This window comes from Lutra lutra, chromosome 3, assembly GCF_902655055.1.
Source record: "Lutra lutra chromosome 3, mLutLut1.2, whole genome shotgun sequence".
Lineage (NCBI taxonomy): Eukaryota > Metazoa > Chordata > Mammalia > Carnivora > Mustelidae > Lutra > Lutra lutra.
Window position 1 is genome coordinate 146,799,334 of NC_062280.1, and position 14,717 is coordinate 146,814,050.

Sequence of the window (14,717 nt, forward strand, 5' to 3'; positions counted from 1 at the left end):
CTCTGCCTGTCAAATAAATAAATAAAATCTTTAAAAAAAAAAAAAAAAAGGAGACGATCAGCTATTTGGGAGGGATTGTGATGAACTTGAAGAATCCTGTTACTGAGTGTGATATGCAAGTTTGGGCCAGATCAGAATTGTTCAGGATGGCCCAGAGGAGGCTTAATGCTGCCACCAGCAGCCCCTCCTCTGCCCTGTCACATACGTCATTCTCCTCTCCTAAACAAAACTTGAACAGATGTTTTTAAATATTCATTTAAAGTGGGATAAATTTGTCTAACCCCTGTGGTGCGGGACATACAATCTAGTAAAACAAGGTTTTTTTTTTTAAAGATTTTATTTATTTATTTGACAGAGAGAAATCACAAGTAAGCAGAGAGGCAGGCAGAGAGAGAGGAGGAAGCAGGCTCCCCGCTGAGCAGAAAGCCCGATGTGGGGCTCGAACCCAGGACCTGGGATCATGACCTGAGCCGAAGGCAGCGGCTTAACCCACTGAGCCACCCAGGCGCCCCTAGTAAAACAAGGTTTTGAACGACTCATTCCTTGCAGGTGCACCAATGATCCCACAGATCTCTCTAAGTCCCCTATAAAAACAAGATTATGTCATATAGGACTTTTAAAAAATAATTTAAAGGCTATAGACATTAATATTAACAATGCACAACAAATTCTAAGGGATTTGATTGTAAAGTACAAATAAGAAATGTTTTCTAGCCATGTTTCCCTGTTTTCCTCCCTTTATCCATGGTGTTGGGCCAGAAGCCTACCCCTCTTTTCAGTCTAGGAGATGTTGTTGCCATTATAACTTGTATAAATGGATTTTTATGGGCCTCTGAGACTTAAATAAGAATTTCTAGGGGTGCCTGGGTGGCTCTGTCGGTTAAGTGTCTGACTCTTGATTTCAGCTCAGGTTATGATCTCAGAATCATGAGATTAAGCCCCGTGTCAGGCTCTCTGCTTAGCCAGGAGTCTGTTTGTCTCCCTGTCCCTCTGCCCCTCCCACTGCTCTTCCTCTCTCTTAAATAAATAAATATTTAGAAAAAAAGAATCCCTAGGATTCAAAACAATAGTTTTTATTCTAAAAGAAAGCCTTTATCACCAGCCCTTATATCACAAACAAAAACATTCAGCTCTGAGTTCCTTTTGACAGTGGAGGAAAAAAAAAAAAAAAACAAAAACACAAAACTTATTAAACATCCCTGTGGTTTATAAGGATATCATCTTTGCCCAAGCAGCTTGCATGCTAAGGGAACATTTCAATTAACCTGTCTCTGTCTGTCAAGTTTACTCCCCTGTTGAGGGCAGAAACCAAGGTGAACAAGTTGTCAAGTCATCTTTTAAAAAATTAGCTCTGAACCTCTGGGGTTTAAGGCATTCAGGAAAACATTTTCCTTCTTTGAAACTGTCCTGATTCCTCATCTTGTCTTCTGAAAACAGGAACTCACAGAGCCATCAGAGGCTAGAAAAGGCAAGGAAGGATTCTTGCTTAGAGCCCTGCTTGTGCCTAGATTTTAGATTTCTTTTTTTTTTTTAAGATTATTTATGTATTTATTTATTTGAGAGAGAGAGAGTGAAAGAGAGAGTACAAGCAGGAGGGGCATCAGGCAGAGAGAGGGGGAAGCAGGCTCCCCACTGGGCAAAGAGCCTAACACAGGGCTCAATCCCAGGACCCTGAGATCATGCCCTGAGCTGAAGGCAGATGCTTAACTGACTGAATCACCCAGCTGCCCCTAGATTTTAGATTTCTGATTCCAGAAATAAGTAAGAATAAGTTTTTGTTGTTTTAAGCCATCAAGTCTGTGGTAATTTGTTACAGCACCTACAGGACATCAGTTCAGTATATCGGCCTTTCATACTGTCAGGGACAGGACGATATGGCATGTCATGTCGTCCTGTCCCTGACAGGATGTTAGGGGAAGATGGCAGCTTCCCGACTCTTCCCCGCAAAGGGAGCCCATCTGCCTGTCAGATCCATGCTGCCTGGGAAACGTGGGCATTTGGGGCTTCTTTCCATCCTAGGGCTTCCCAGTGTCTTGGCACTGCCTACCTCCCCTTCCAGGCAGCTGGGATCTGACCCTCTTCTGGGGGTCCTGCCAGTTTTCTTTCAGAGCTGAATCCCTGCATAAGCCCCTGGTCACACACTAAAATCACATCCCTGAACTGACTTGGAGTCTGACCCCAGGGTGCATTACACTTTCATTCCCATGGGCCAGATACTCCTCACCCCTCATGCATCACTGGCCTGTGCCTGAACTTGGATGGGATTTGTCTTTTGGATCATGGGCCACTTGTGTTGACAATTTTGTAGGAGAGAAGGGAATGGAAGGTGTTACCTCTGTCCCCAGGGTATAGCTGATGCTCTATGGTTATCTCCTTTTTCGCTGTTAGAGATAATGTCTCTCTGAACTTGGGGGTTTAGGTAAACTCCTCTAGAGACCCCTCCCCTATTTCATGACTTATCCTCATTTAGGCATTTTTGTTAAGTCTCACTCATTATTTGTCCTTCCCCTAGAGTTATATGTAAGCTTGTCTTTCTTACCTATTAGGGTCTATGATGTTTTCCTTCTAAATTTGAACACACTACTTTTTCTTTTTTTTGAAGATTCCAAGTTATTTTTTATTTTTTTAGAGAGTGAGAGACACGGGGGTCGGGGGGTAGGGCAGAGGGAGAGATGGCGGGGGGGAGAATCTCAAGCAGACTCCCTATCCAGCACAGAGCCCAGCACGGGGCTCAAACTCACAACCCTGAGATCATGACCTGAGCCGAAATCAGGAGTCAGACACTTAACCAACTGAGGCATCCAGGTGCCCCCTAAGTTATTTATCTTTTATTTTTTTTAACAAATCTTTTCACATTTTTAAAAAAATATATTTGGCATACAATATCACAATGTTACCTTAGTTTCAGCTGTACAAGATAGTGCTTTGACCAATATATACCGTTCTGCTGTGCTCACCACAAGTGTAGCTCCCTCCTGTCGCTATACGGCACTATCGGCACTATCACAGTATCATTGACTATATTTCCTATGCTGTGCCTCTTATTCTAGTAACTTATTCATTCCAGAGCTGGAAGCCTGTGTCTCCCACTCCCTTTCATGCATTTTGCTCATCCCCTATCTGCCTCCCCTCTGGCAACCATCAGTTTGTTCTCTGCCTCTATAGATCTGAGCCTGTTTTTTGTTGAGCAATATACTACTTTAAACCTGACCTCTGTGTCCTCAGTGCAGGCTTCCCTGCCCAGAGAAGGCTTAAGGATGCCAGCTCCAAGTATCAGCACCTTCACCCTGAGATCGTGACTGAGGCCCCATGCCTACCTCTGCTCCTGCTTCTGCAGGCTCCTCCATTCTGTATCTCACTGTGTTTGGGCAGATGCTGCCTTTCCACTGGCTCCCAGCAGAAAGGCCATGAAAACAAACTCCTAAGGATGCTGGTCACTTGGGACGCCTGGGTGGCTCAGTGGGTTAAAGCCTCTGCCTTCGGCTTGGGTCATGATCCCAGGGTCCTGGGATCGAGTCCCGCATCGGGCTCCCTGCTCAGCGGGGAGCCTGCTTCCCTTCCTCTCTCTCTGCCTGCTTCTCTGCCTACATGTGATCTGTCTGTCAAATAAATAAATAAATAAATAAATAAAAGGATGTTGGTCACTTTAGCAAAGAATTCAGGGTCATGGATATGGTTCTGATCTCTCATCCCTGCTGCCCTTCCTGCCATCACCCATGTGACTGCCCACTGCACACACCTCCCACCCCCAGCATGCAGGCAGATCTCCTTACTAAACACCAGCCCTGCATGCTTCCCTGAGCAAGGCTCCATGAAGCTGGGCTGCCTCTCTCTGAGCTCTGAAACTCTGGGAAAATAACGTTTTCTCTATCTGGTTCCATGTTCCATTTAATTCCTAATCCCTGAACAAAACCGTATTTTCCATTGGAAGGAAGAAGTAAATGCAAACCCTGTTGTGGCTGTCAGCAGAGCCAGGATGCTCTGGTGCAGGGTGGGGAGCAGAGAGAGACAGACATCACAGGGAGGAGAGGTGTAAGAAGGCACATAGCACCCTGTTCTAATCCCAACATGGTCTCGTGAAAATCAACAGCCAACACAAACACTTTATACTTACTCGAATCCAAGTATGATTTCCTTCCTGTTTCAAAGAAACAACCCCTCACTGTGTTAGATACATTCAACACCACCATTGCTCATGCTTCTATTATGGCATTCATTTACTCCAGTTTAGCTATGGTTTGGTTTCCAGATATTATTTCATTCTTGAACTCTATGTCCCTCAATAATGTATGGGTTGAATACCTTTGCCTAAAATCTCATGTTCACCCAGAAACAGTGAATGTGACCTTATATGGAAATAGAGTATTTGCACATGTCGTCAAGGTAAGATGAGGTCACACTGTCTTAGGTTACCATCTGGATCCAATGACTGGTATCCTTATGAAGAGAGGATGATTTGGAGACACACAGACACGTGGGTAAGTAGGTTCATATGACAATAGAAGCAGATAATGCACCCACAAGTCAAGGAACAAGACTGCTGAACCCATCAGAATCCTTGGGAAGGAGTCTTCCCTAAAACCTTTGGGAAGAGCATGATCTTATCAACTCCTTGATTTCAGGTATCCAGCCTCCCAAACTGTGAGAGAACAAATTTCTATTGTTTAAAGCCACTCAGTCTGTGTAAGTGTTGCAAATCCAGCCCTAGGAAATTAATTTAATATCCATCCTAGTTCTCTTATAATATAAGAGTGTCTTGCTCAGTGTAATGTAATGTAAGTGCCTTGCTCAATATGACCGTGCATGGCAGATATAGACAAAAAGATAAAAATATGTGCTTGACTCTGGGGAGTTAGGGTGTAGCAAATGGGATGGGAAGATAATAATAGTGGCTCCAATTTGTCAAGCCCCTCCCATGTGCCATATTCACAACCTGTCAATGCAGGTAGATTGACTCTGCTTCACAAGGTAGGAAACCAAAATCCAAATAGGGGCCACCTGCCCAAGGTTACTAGGCAGCAGAGCTCAAACTCCAATCCTGGATCTAGCTGACACCCAGATTTGTAATCTGTCTTCCAAAAGATGTGTACATTTCATGAGGAGATTTCATCCCACCAACAGAAGTTTTTTTTTTTAAGTGAAGCCCAATGTGGGGCTTGAACTCACGACCCTGAGATCGAGACCTGAGCTAAGATCAGGAGTTGGCTGCTTAACCAACTGAGCCATCCAGGCATCCCCCACCTCCGCCGCCCCACCAACATAAGATGATTAAGATCAGATCTTTGAGAAAATGAAGCTTGTGCAGAATTCATAGAAAAAGGGAAAAAATGGGTTCTTCTCAAGATGGTGGCATATCATGATTTTAGGACCCTCATAAGAGAGCTTAAAATATGTTTGGTTTTTGTTTTTTTGTTTTTGTTTTTTAAAGAAGAAATTACTGTCTCTGAAGCCAGCCCTGATCTCTAGGTTCTTAGTTCTGGGTGCTACCAATGGAGTAAGTAACTTCTAGCTCATTCCTTTGCCAAAAGGAGGGGACACCTTCAAATTTTCAAAACAGAAGATTCTACAGGATTTCTCTATAATCATTGAAAGGCAGGAGCAATATAAATAATGAATAACTGGTCCACATTCGATAATATCAAAGAGATTGTCACCACAATGGCTGGAGTACTGGTCAAGAAGCTCCTGAAAAGAAAATAATCAGTCAGCAAAGGAGAGAGGAGGTGAGAGTAAATGATTAGGAAATAGAATTTTTCAATTACAAGAGTAGAAGAGTAGAGGTATCATAAAAGTGTTACTAATCAAAAGGATAGATTTCTGTTTTATAGCTAAAATCTAACACGCACTGTGTACAAATTTTTTATTGTAAAAAATGACACGAGCCTAAATCATCATAATGTGAATCAATAACTAATTAGCATTTATAAATGCAGCTTCTGGGAAACATATTTCAATTTCATAGCAAGGACGTTAGAGAATCGATTCACAAAGCCAAAAGTGAAGCTAGCACATGCTCGGCATGCCCTGAATGACTCCACGGGCTAAATGTGCAACCGCAAGCTGATTCGGAGGTGTGTCCCCAAAATGTACAGGTGGAACCCCATGCCACCGTTCCAAGCCAAATCAACAAGTAGACACAGAGAGACAGAATGGGATAAGAGGGGCTCCGGTTTCCACTAGAGTCACTGGGGAAATGGGTCATCTTCCCTGGGAACTTTTCTTTTTCTTTTCTTTTTTTTTTTTTTCCCTGGGTACTTTTCTACAATGGCCTGGTGTAAACAAAAGAGACAAAAGGAAGCAGGAGAGGGAGGGAAAAAACTCTACCGAGCAGGAATTGCTGCACATGTAGTGTTTTGGAAAGATGCCAGTGTGCATGAATCTGATGTATTTATAAAAGCTCAGGAAGACAGAGGACCTCAAATTTTGCATGCTTTCCTTCCTTTAGATTTGGCATGTGGTAGGAAGATGGAAAGGGGATGTTTACAAGGAGCAGACAATTCCATTTGCCAGAGCATCCAGTATGTGTTAGTTTCCTGACATGATCTAGTCACTCCTCCGCACATTCACTTAGTTGTTGCTGAGTGTTGACGTGATCTGGTTCTGTCTCAGATGCAGCAGCCTCCTTCTTCCTCAAAGGCCACCAGAGAAACAAAATGGTCCTCTTGAGACAAGGGCCGGGGATTCGGGGCGCGGGGGGTAGGGGGGAGGAAAAGAAAAAAGAAAAAGACTAAAACCCCTAAGAGTGGAAGTGGGAAAAGGGATGAATGAGAAGTAAAAGAAGTAGTGTGTGTGTAGTAATGTGTGAATGGGAAAGTCGGGTATTGAATCCTGCGTTTTCGATCCTTCTACTCAGATCCTGGAAAGCCTTGAGCATCACTAGAAAAGAAGCCTTTTCCATACCTCCATACTCTCGGCACATCCACTTGTCACAGTTGACTCCTTCAAGGCATAGCCCAGTTCATACCAACATTTCATTAAGTCAAAGAATTATTCCGGCAAAGCTCTAAAAATGCCTCACCTACCAGGTTGTTAACTTACGAAAATTCAGTCAGGCTGAATTTTCAAGGTTTTTTATGGAGGGTTGCCCTTAGCATGGCAGACCACCATGTTAACTCCCAGGTCTGGCTTGTGCCACCATATATTGTCTCACAAGATCCTAGGTTCTTTCCACCCCTAGACTTTGGATTTTAGCTCATCTTTGAGACATTGCAAGTTAGTTGCCTCTAAGTTGAAAAATAGTGATGGATATTCTACTCTATATCCACTTTGGGAGCCTTACACCCAACTCATATTCAGCCCAATTTAATTTCTAGAACTCTTGTGAGTCCCAAGGCTGGGTTCAATGACGCTCTCTCTGATGTCACAGCATACTCTATGTACCTTGGAGCTTACCTACCACACTCTTAGGATGCTCCTCCCCATGAGAATGGAAACTCTTCAAGGTCAGGAAGAGTGCCCTAGGATCCCCAGGGCCTGATACAGTGCCTAGCACATAGTTGGTGTTCAGTGAATAATGTGGAAAAAATGAATGAATATCATTCACCTGTGGAAATGACAGAGTCACATTATAGGAGCCAGGACAGCTAATAAGCTTCTTTATATAACAAGATTTCGTGTCACACACATGAGATCTTTTTTTTTTTTTAAGTTCTTTATGTAACAAGATTTCGTGTCAATGGAGAATGGAGAAATTCTGATTGCATATAAAAATTCATTTTTCCTTAAGCCAAGGCTCAGCAATTGGAACATGCAATCATATTTTGTGCCAATCTACTTCAGAGTTACTTATAGGTTTAAAACAATAGGTGTATTTTGGACAATGATTGAGTCCTACAATCATAGCTTTGCTGTTTAAAACATATAATTTCTTCTTTAACATTTGCTGTTTCTTTCCTCCTTCCATTCTTCACAACCATCAAGAAACATTTATCCACGAATGTGAAGTGCCTTAAATTATGGCTTCCTGTGTCTTTGCAAGTTGCTTGTTTTCTGCTTTCTCCCTCACGTGAGTAACCAGCATGGGTTGGGACAGCTCCCCCACATAAATTCCCATGAGGTTGAGCATCTAGTACATTGTTAATGCTTCCTCACCATGGTAAGCTCTCAAAAGTTCAAGGGCTCCCACAGTTCAATTGTCCCACAGGACATTAAGAACTAATGTACAACACCGAAAATTTCTCAAGAAAGATGCATAACATAAACTCTTCTTTTTGCAGTGAAGAAGCCTTTATTTCCTATCTGGCTCCATTCTTGCGTACATATCCTTTGTAAATTATTTTTCAAATTTGGAGGTTCATTAATTTAATTGAATCTCTTCCTAATTTTTAATTAAATCTGCAGTTCTCCAGTAACCTTTGGAAAGATGGAAGCCACAACAGCATATTGGAGAGAATGGGATCACAGAATAAGACAGACATGAAAGAGAAGCACAACATCACAAGGCAGGTCTTCTTATAAATTTATTTTTGTACCAAAAAAATTAACATTCAAAAGCAATGTTTTTACTGTACAGTATAAAATATCACCTACCACATTAAAAATGGGATTTTTTTTTTTTTTTTTTTTGCTGGTAAGCCACTGATAACTTTCCCATAAAAAAAAAAACCCAACACAAAATTTACAATTTGCAGCACTTGTAGAAAAAAACACCTGTTCAATAATTATATAAATACTCTTGACAGATTCCAGTAGCCCATTATGTATACTTTTTGGCAATGTCAGCTTTCTAAAGTCAATTAGCTTCTAAATTTGAAAGGCACCTGGTGGCCAACATCCTGCTTATTATTCAAGGCAGCCATTTTAATTTTTTTTGCACAGACTTGACAAATCTGAAAAATCTATTAAGTTAAAAAGAGTAAAGTAGTATAATACAGTTGATATTACCAAACAACATTTTTATTCCCCTTAGCTGCAAGTTCTCCCCAGGGGATTTACAAAGTGCACCAGTTAAATATGTATGTACATTTAAAACATTAAATATGTCAACAGCAAGACATTTTTAAATATTTTGAATCAAATACTATGGCACAAATATAATTTACAATACTTTGCACAGAAAACATTACATCTGAAATATAACTTTAGATATTATATAAAAATACATATATTTTCTCTCCTCGTTAGAAAAAGTATTTATTGAAGGTTCCAGCATGATGTAACCATTCAAAGGAACTTAACCCTTCAGATGGTCATCAGTTGGCAATTAGACGACCCCCTCCCCACATGAAGCACATAACCACAGGCTAGATCCAGAGAATTAACCCCCTCCCATAGCCCAAATGCAGTTTCATATAAAGGCAACCATAATTGTTCTAATCTGGTATAATTTTAGGAATTCATTACAAAATGTAAAAGCCATTATGTAAGAAAGCCTTTGGACTGTAACACACTTTACTCCAACGTCTCCCATTGGTGGTAGATACACATGCTCACAACAGAGTCAAAAGCATGGGAAGAGTCTCCTTGTACCATTGTGGGTCATACCCCTTAGTAGTCTCACATCTATATACATCTTTCTCGGCTTGTTTAGAACTTTTCCCCATACATCCTAAGAAATACAGAATAATGCTCCACAATATGGGACTCAATCTATATCTAGAACTTTAAAAGCCCCAAAGTATGTTGCATCTTGATCTGGATCCAATAGTGAAGGGTTGGATACCTCGATGCTTATTTCCTCACCAGATCGTAGCTTAAAAAATCCTCCAACATTTATGGAATAAAAATGGAATTCGGAGTTCCCTGACCAGTATTTGGTGCTACCTCCTTTCATCAGGGTATGAGAACTTGGGATTTTGATGCTGGTTTTAGTGACATACACCATCAACTGAAGATACTCTGTGGCGAGGTCTCCTGAAGTTTCATGATGTCGAAAGCAGATGTTGGCATACAGGAAATAGAAGCCATCTTGGTTGACTATTAGTTTTCCATTGCTGAAAGTCATGTTGGAGATCTTGGCCCAACCTCGGTCATGGTACCAGGAGGACAAACTCACTTTGTGGGAACCTGAGGACAGGAAAGGCACACAATTTAAAATCCACCCCCTTCAATGAGAAGGACATCCTCACAATTCCATGAGGCTGAAGAAAAGCATAACGGTTATTGTTCCAAAGAGAGAATACTTTCTCAGAATTTATTTTCTAAAAGGGCAGAAATACATTAAGATAGGCTTAGTGCTCTCTGCTAGGCACCTGAGAGAGTACAAAGACAAAAACTCAGTTTTCCTTCCCTAAAGGTGCCTACAGTACATGACAAATGGGTATGGTATGTGTTCAGTTAAGAAGAAAGGCATGAACCTTGAAAATAAAGGTGCAGATAATTGCTATGAGTATTCAAAGGAAAGAGAGTTCTTCCCAGAAGGATCAAGAATGACCTTGTTGGATTGTTACTGAGCCTGAGAACTTGAAATGGAAATAGATACAGGATTCAGCCAACAGAATCAGAAAGATCATTTAAGGTTGAAGACAGAGAATAAGCTGAAGGCAGTTGATACAGAAAAGCAAGAGACAACCATAGGAAGAGAACTTCCAGACTTTGCTTGATTCAATGTTCCCAAATCCTGTCCAAGGACGGTTTACTTCCTGAAGTCCAGAGGAGGTCACTAGAGCGAGCCTGAGAAGCCATTAAAGATACTGCGGCCTCCACGACCCACTTTTGCACACTTCTTTCTTTTTCACTGGAGGTCCCACCTCAGGTCATCCAGATGAAACCATCCAGAGTGTAAATATCCCCCCCAAATGTAAATATCATTCCAAATGTAAATATCATCTCAGGGTTTCAAGTGAATCAAGAGGGGACTGCAAAATTATTCATCACAGTCCCACAAACACTAGTGAAGTAATTCCTCCAGGCTGGTAAATAGCCACCTAATCCATTCACAGACCAAACAAAATTCAAGATGTTTCCCATCTAAAACTATCCCATGTTTCTCTTTTCTTACCTTCTTCCTGTATTCAGTCCTTCTCCCAACTCATGATTTGTCTTAGAGTTTATCTCCAATGATGACTCTTAACAGAGAGAAGCAGAATGACTAAGGTAAAGTCTGCCCTCTCAGTGGGTTGGATCTGTTAGTGTTAGACCAAGGGCTAATAGGTGCAGACTGGACAGGCCAGAAAAGAATAGGAAATGGGGAGAGGAGAAAAGACAGGAACCTTGACCACATACCACTTCCACTATTAGCTAGTCAATTGGAAGGAGTGTCCATATTCCCTACTAAACACATCTTTATTTTTATTCATCCACTCATCCATTCACCAATTCATTTAGTTGATCAGTCATTCAGTAAATATCTGTGTGGGGGTTTCTATGGGGATTCACTCCACCCATAATTAAGAATTTTATCAAGCAGTATACCCTCGAGGCACTTAGCACTAATAGTGGAGAAAATAAGAAATAGGCATATAAAATGGAAAACATAGTATCTTCATTGCTGCGTGTCCCACAGCACTTGGTTGAAGTTTAATTAGGCAACAGCTAAGTGAGCGTTGCAGAAATGAATGGAGACCAGGAGCACTGAGCCCAATGCGGGGACACAGGAGCCAGAGGATGGGGAGGACTTCAATTAAATGTGGATGAGCTGAGAAAAGGGAGAAAGGGTAGTGTCAGAGAGTGAAACTGTTGGAGCAAAGAATGTAATGCACACGGCATGCAGAAGGTAAAGGGAGGAAAGCTATCAGTGCGAATGAATGTGAAAACTCAAGAATAGAGAAGAGTGGGAGACAAGGAAAGAAAAATACACTGTGATCGAGTTGAGGGACCACATATGGCAAGGCTGCGTTTCCATGACTAACAAGGTATGCTGACAACCTTGTCCCCCAGCCCCTCATCCCCTATGATCAGTGTAATTAGGGGCTAGGGAAGAGGCATGTCCAAATTTTTAGCCTGAGCCGCCCCCTTAAGAAAGCCTTGTAGTCTGGCTTTGCAAAATACTTCCCAATGCATTTTATTCAGGAAGATTTGCAAATCCATAAGCTAACCGTCAATAGAAGGCAGGCTCTGATTTTTTTCTTATGTGTAAATAAATATAAAACAGAGGCCAAAAATGAACATGCAAAATTAAAGCCACCTTCCTCTGAAGAATGCAGTTCTGGCCAGAAACTGGGAGATACATGGACTCGAGGAGCTGTTGGCTCAGCCAGAGGAGCAAACGTTATTTTCTTAAACGGAGCATACATGACTTCATTTCACTCACAAACTCAATAACCGTCGGAAAATAACTGGGAGTTTTGCCTTGTTTTTTGGCAATGACTTGATGCTAGGTGCCTGAAGAGAGAGCTTTATAACTAAAACAAGCTTGCTATTGCCAAACAGACTTTGGCACACGGTGTAATGTAATATTTATCATATGCATTTAAAATGAACTGAAAAGATAAATGCAGAGTACGTTCATAGCACAAACAGCTGATCGGTATTAATTTGATTGCATTTGCTAATATGCAAAACAGTTTTCACTCAGAAAATTAGTGTCACTTCAATGGACGGTGCACATCCACATGTGCAGAGAGAAAAATCTGTTTATGAAGCAGATCTCTGGGGCAGGATAGAGGGTGGAGGCAAATGTGCTACCAACCGAGTCCCTGGCTTCTCAATTTCCACGTCTGCAGTCAGGGAATATGGCTCCGCGACCCACACTATGAGAGTGATGGCAAAATCACTATGAAAACTTGGGTCTTTTTTTTTTTTTTTTTAAACTCCAAGAAAACTAGCCTTAAATCGTTTTTGGAACAGAGTGGAACATGCATAACCATTTAATAAAACTCAAATAATAGTAACAAGTGGCATTCACGGAGTGCTTACTAGAGGCCAGCCTCCCCGTGCGCATGCTCCGACCTAGCCTCGTTGAATCTCCACGGCCACCCAGTGAATCTCCATCCCCGTCAAGAAACTGACACACAAATGGTACTTGGAATCTGTATGAGGTCACACAGCCAGTATGTGGTGCGATGGGGCCCCATACCCAGGCCGTCAGACTACAAGCCCCTTCTATTAAGACTGCAGGAATTTACTTCTTATGAGAAAATAAGAACATAAGGGCTCTGAATTTTTTTCCCTCTGACAAAGCCAGCTGGCTACAGGGTAGGAATATAGATGGCCTGTAGTGTAAAAACCATGGACTTGGGAATCAACTGGAGTGGAACTCAATTTCTAAACCTACCACCCCTGTGATCTTGAGCAGATAAATTATGTGGAACTCGGTTTCCTTGTCTACAAATCTGAATGATAATCACTTACCTTGCAGGGTTATGGTAAGAGCAGAGGTAAGGAATACAGTGAAATGCCTGGTACATATTTTATGTTGAACAAATGGCAGCATAATAATGATGTCCACTGACACTCTATTAAATAATGTTCTTTTAACCTTTTGGATGTTCACCTACCCCAAGGTAGAGAGCCCCAGTGGGGATTACATGGTGGGCTAGCTGGGACATTGGTTAGGACACAGCTGGACATCTGTAGGCACAGAGCTCTGGTGTTTCCTCATTTCTAAAAGATATTCAGCTCTCCAGTACATTGAGCTAAATTCTTATCCAGAGAAAGTAATAAGCCCTTGGGGAAGGAGTGTGTCTCCTTTTCTAGAGGGCTACTGCCTCTTAAACATTACTCTGTTAAGACCCTACCTGAAATTCTGCAGGACATAAATCATACACTTCATATGTTGGTGGTGGGGATGTACCAACTTTGGTTTGGGGAAATACAGATGAACATAACAAGGGATTGCCCTTCCCAGTTCTGCAATCTCAACCGGCAGTCATTAAAAATAAGCACCCATTTTGATGATCTGAAAATGAAAAGCGATGACGTCCTTTCTGGCAGAGTTGACAATAACTGTTTCCGCAGTAGAGATCATCAACTCAGTACCAAACGATCCTTCTTCTGGTCTACAAGTTAAGGGCTCTCAAAATTTTAGTAACCAGCTAATAATGGTTTTGAGTATTTACGTGGACTGATAAAGGACTCTTGAAATCTTTTTCAGGCTGGATGCAAATGGAACTTACCTGATGGGATGTCAGTGGCATTAATAGTGAGATGAGCAAAAGGCTGAGTATGAGGCTTGCCCCTCCTGGCCAGTTCTAACCATGAACCTTCCATCATAGCTGGAGAGGAGAGAAACCATATTAGCCCCAAGAACACTGACCCTATATGATTTCAAATATTCATGCAGAACCATGCTTACCTTTCTCTGCTCTGATGTGCTGTGATTTAATATGTTGTAACTCCTGAAATGAAAAGACAAAAATCTTTTTTATATATTCACTCTTCTAGTCAAGACCTAAGAATTTAGGACTGTTGGACGTAATGATAAATTCATCTTCTTTCCTTCAATGCCAGGCATGTGTAGGCAGTGAAATTCTTTGGTGTTCTAGGTAACTATCAAGAAAAATTCAACCTGGGGTGCCTGGGTGTCCAACTCTTGGTTTCGGCTCAGGTCACGGTCTCAGGGTGGTGAGAAGCCCTGTGTCAGGCTTCATGCTCAGTGGGGAGTCTGCTTGAGTTTATCGCCCTCTGCCCCTCCCCCCACTTGTAGGCTCTCTCTCTCTAAAATAAATTTTAAAATCTTAAAAAAGAGATGTTCATCCCAAAGAGTTATGTCCGTATGCTTTACACACATACCATCTAACAAAATACTTTGGACAATAAGAGGAAATAAAAGACAATGTACATTATAAAACCTAGAATAATTAAACATACTTAAGAATTTGTAGCAGATACATAAATGA

At 41.6% G+C, this 14,717-nt stretch overlaps 1 protein-coding gene and 1 long non-coding RNA gene across 2 annotated transcripts in view; one reads left to right on the forward strand and one right to left on the reverse strand.

Moving 5' to 3' along the window:
- The first annotated feature begins 5,425 nt into the window (after window positions 1-5,425).
- LOC125094635 (uncharacterized) lies at window positions 5,426-8,448 on the forward strand. Its single transcript, XR_007125634.1, has 3 exons — window positions 5,426-5,494; window positions 7,921-8,005; window positions 8,341-8,448. It is a non-coding gene; the product is annotated as an uncharacterized LOC125094635 (long non-coding RNA).
- TNFSF11 (TNF superfamily member 11) overlaps window positions 8,447-14,717 on the reverse strand; it is a 32,967-nt gene continuing 26,696 nt past the window's right edge. The window contains exons 3-5 of the mRNA XM_047720013.1: window positions 14,174-14,216; window positions 13,995-14,093; window positions 8,447-10,005 (exon numbers count right to left, since the gene is read on the reverse strand). Coding sequence (XP_047575969.1) covers window positions 9,584-10,005; window positions 13,995-14,093; window positions 14,174-14,216 — 564 coding nt within the window. The 3' untranslated portion in view covers window positions 8,447-9,583. The remainder of the gene's footprint in view (window positions 10,006-13,994; window positions 14,094-14,173; window positions 14,217-14,717) is intronic.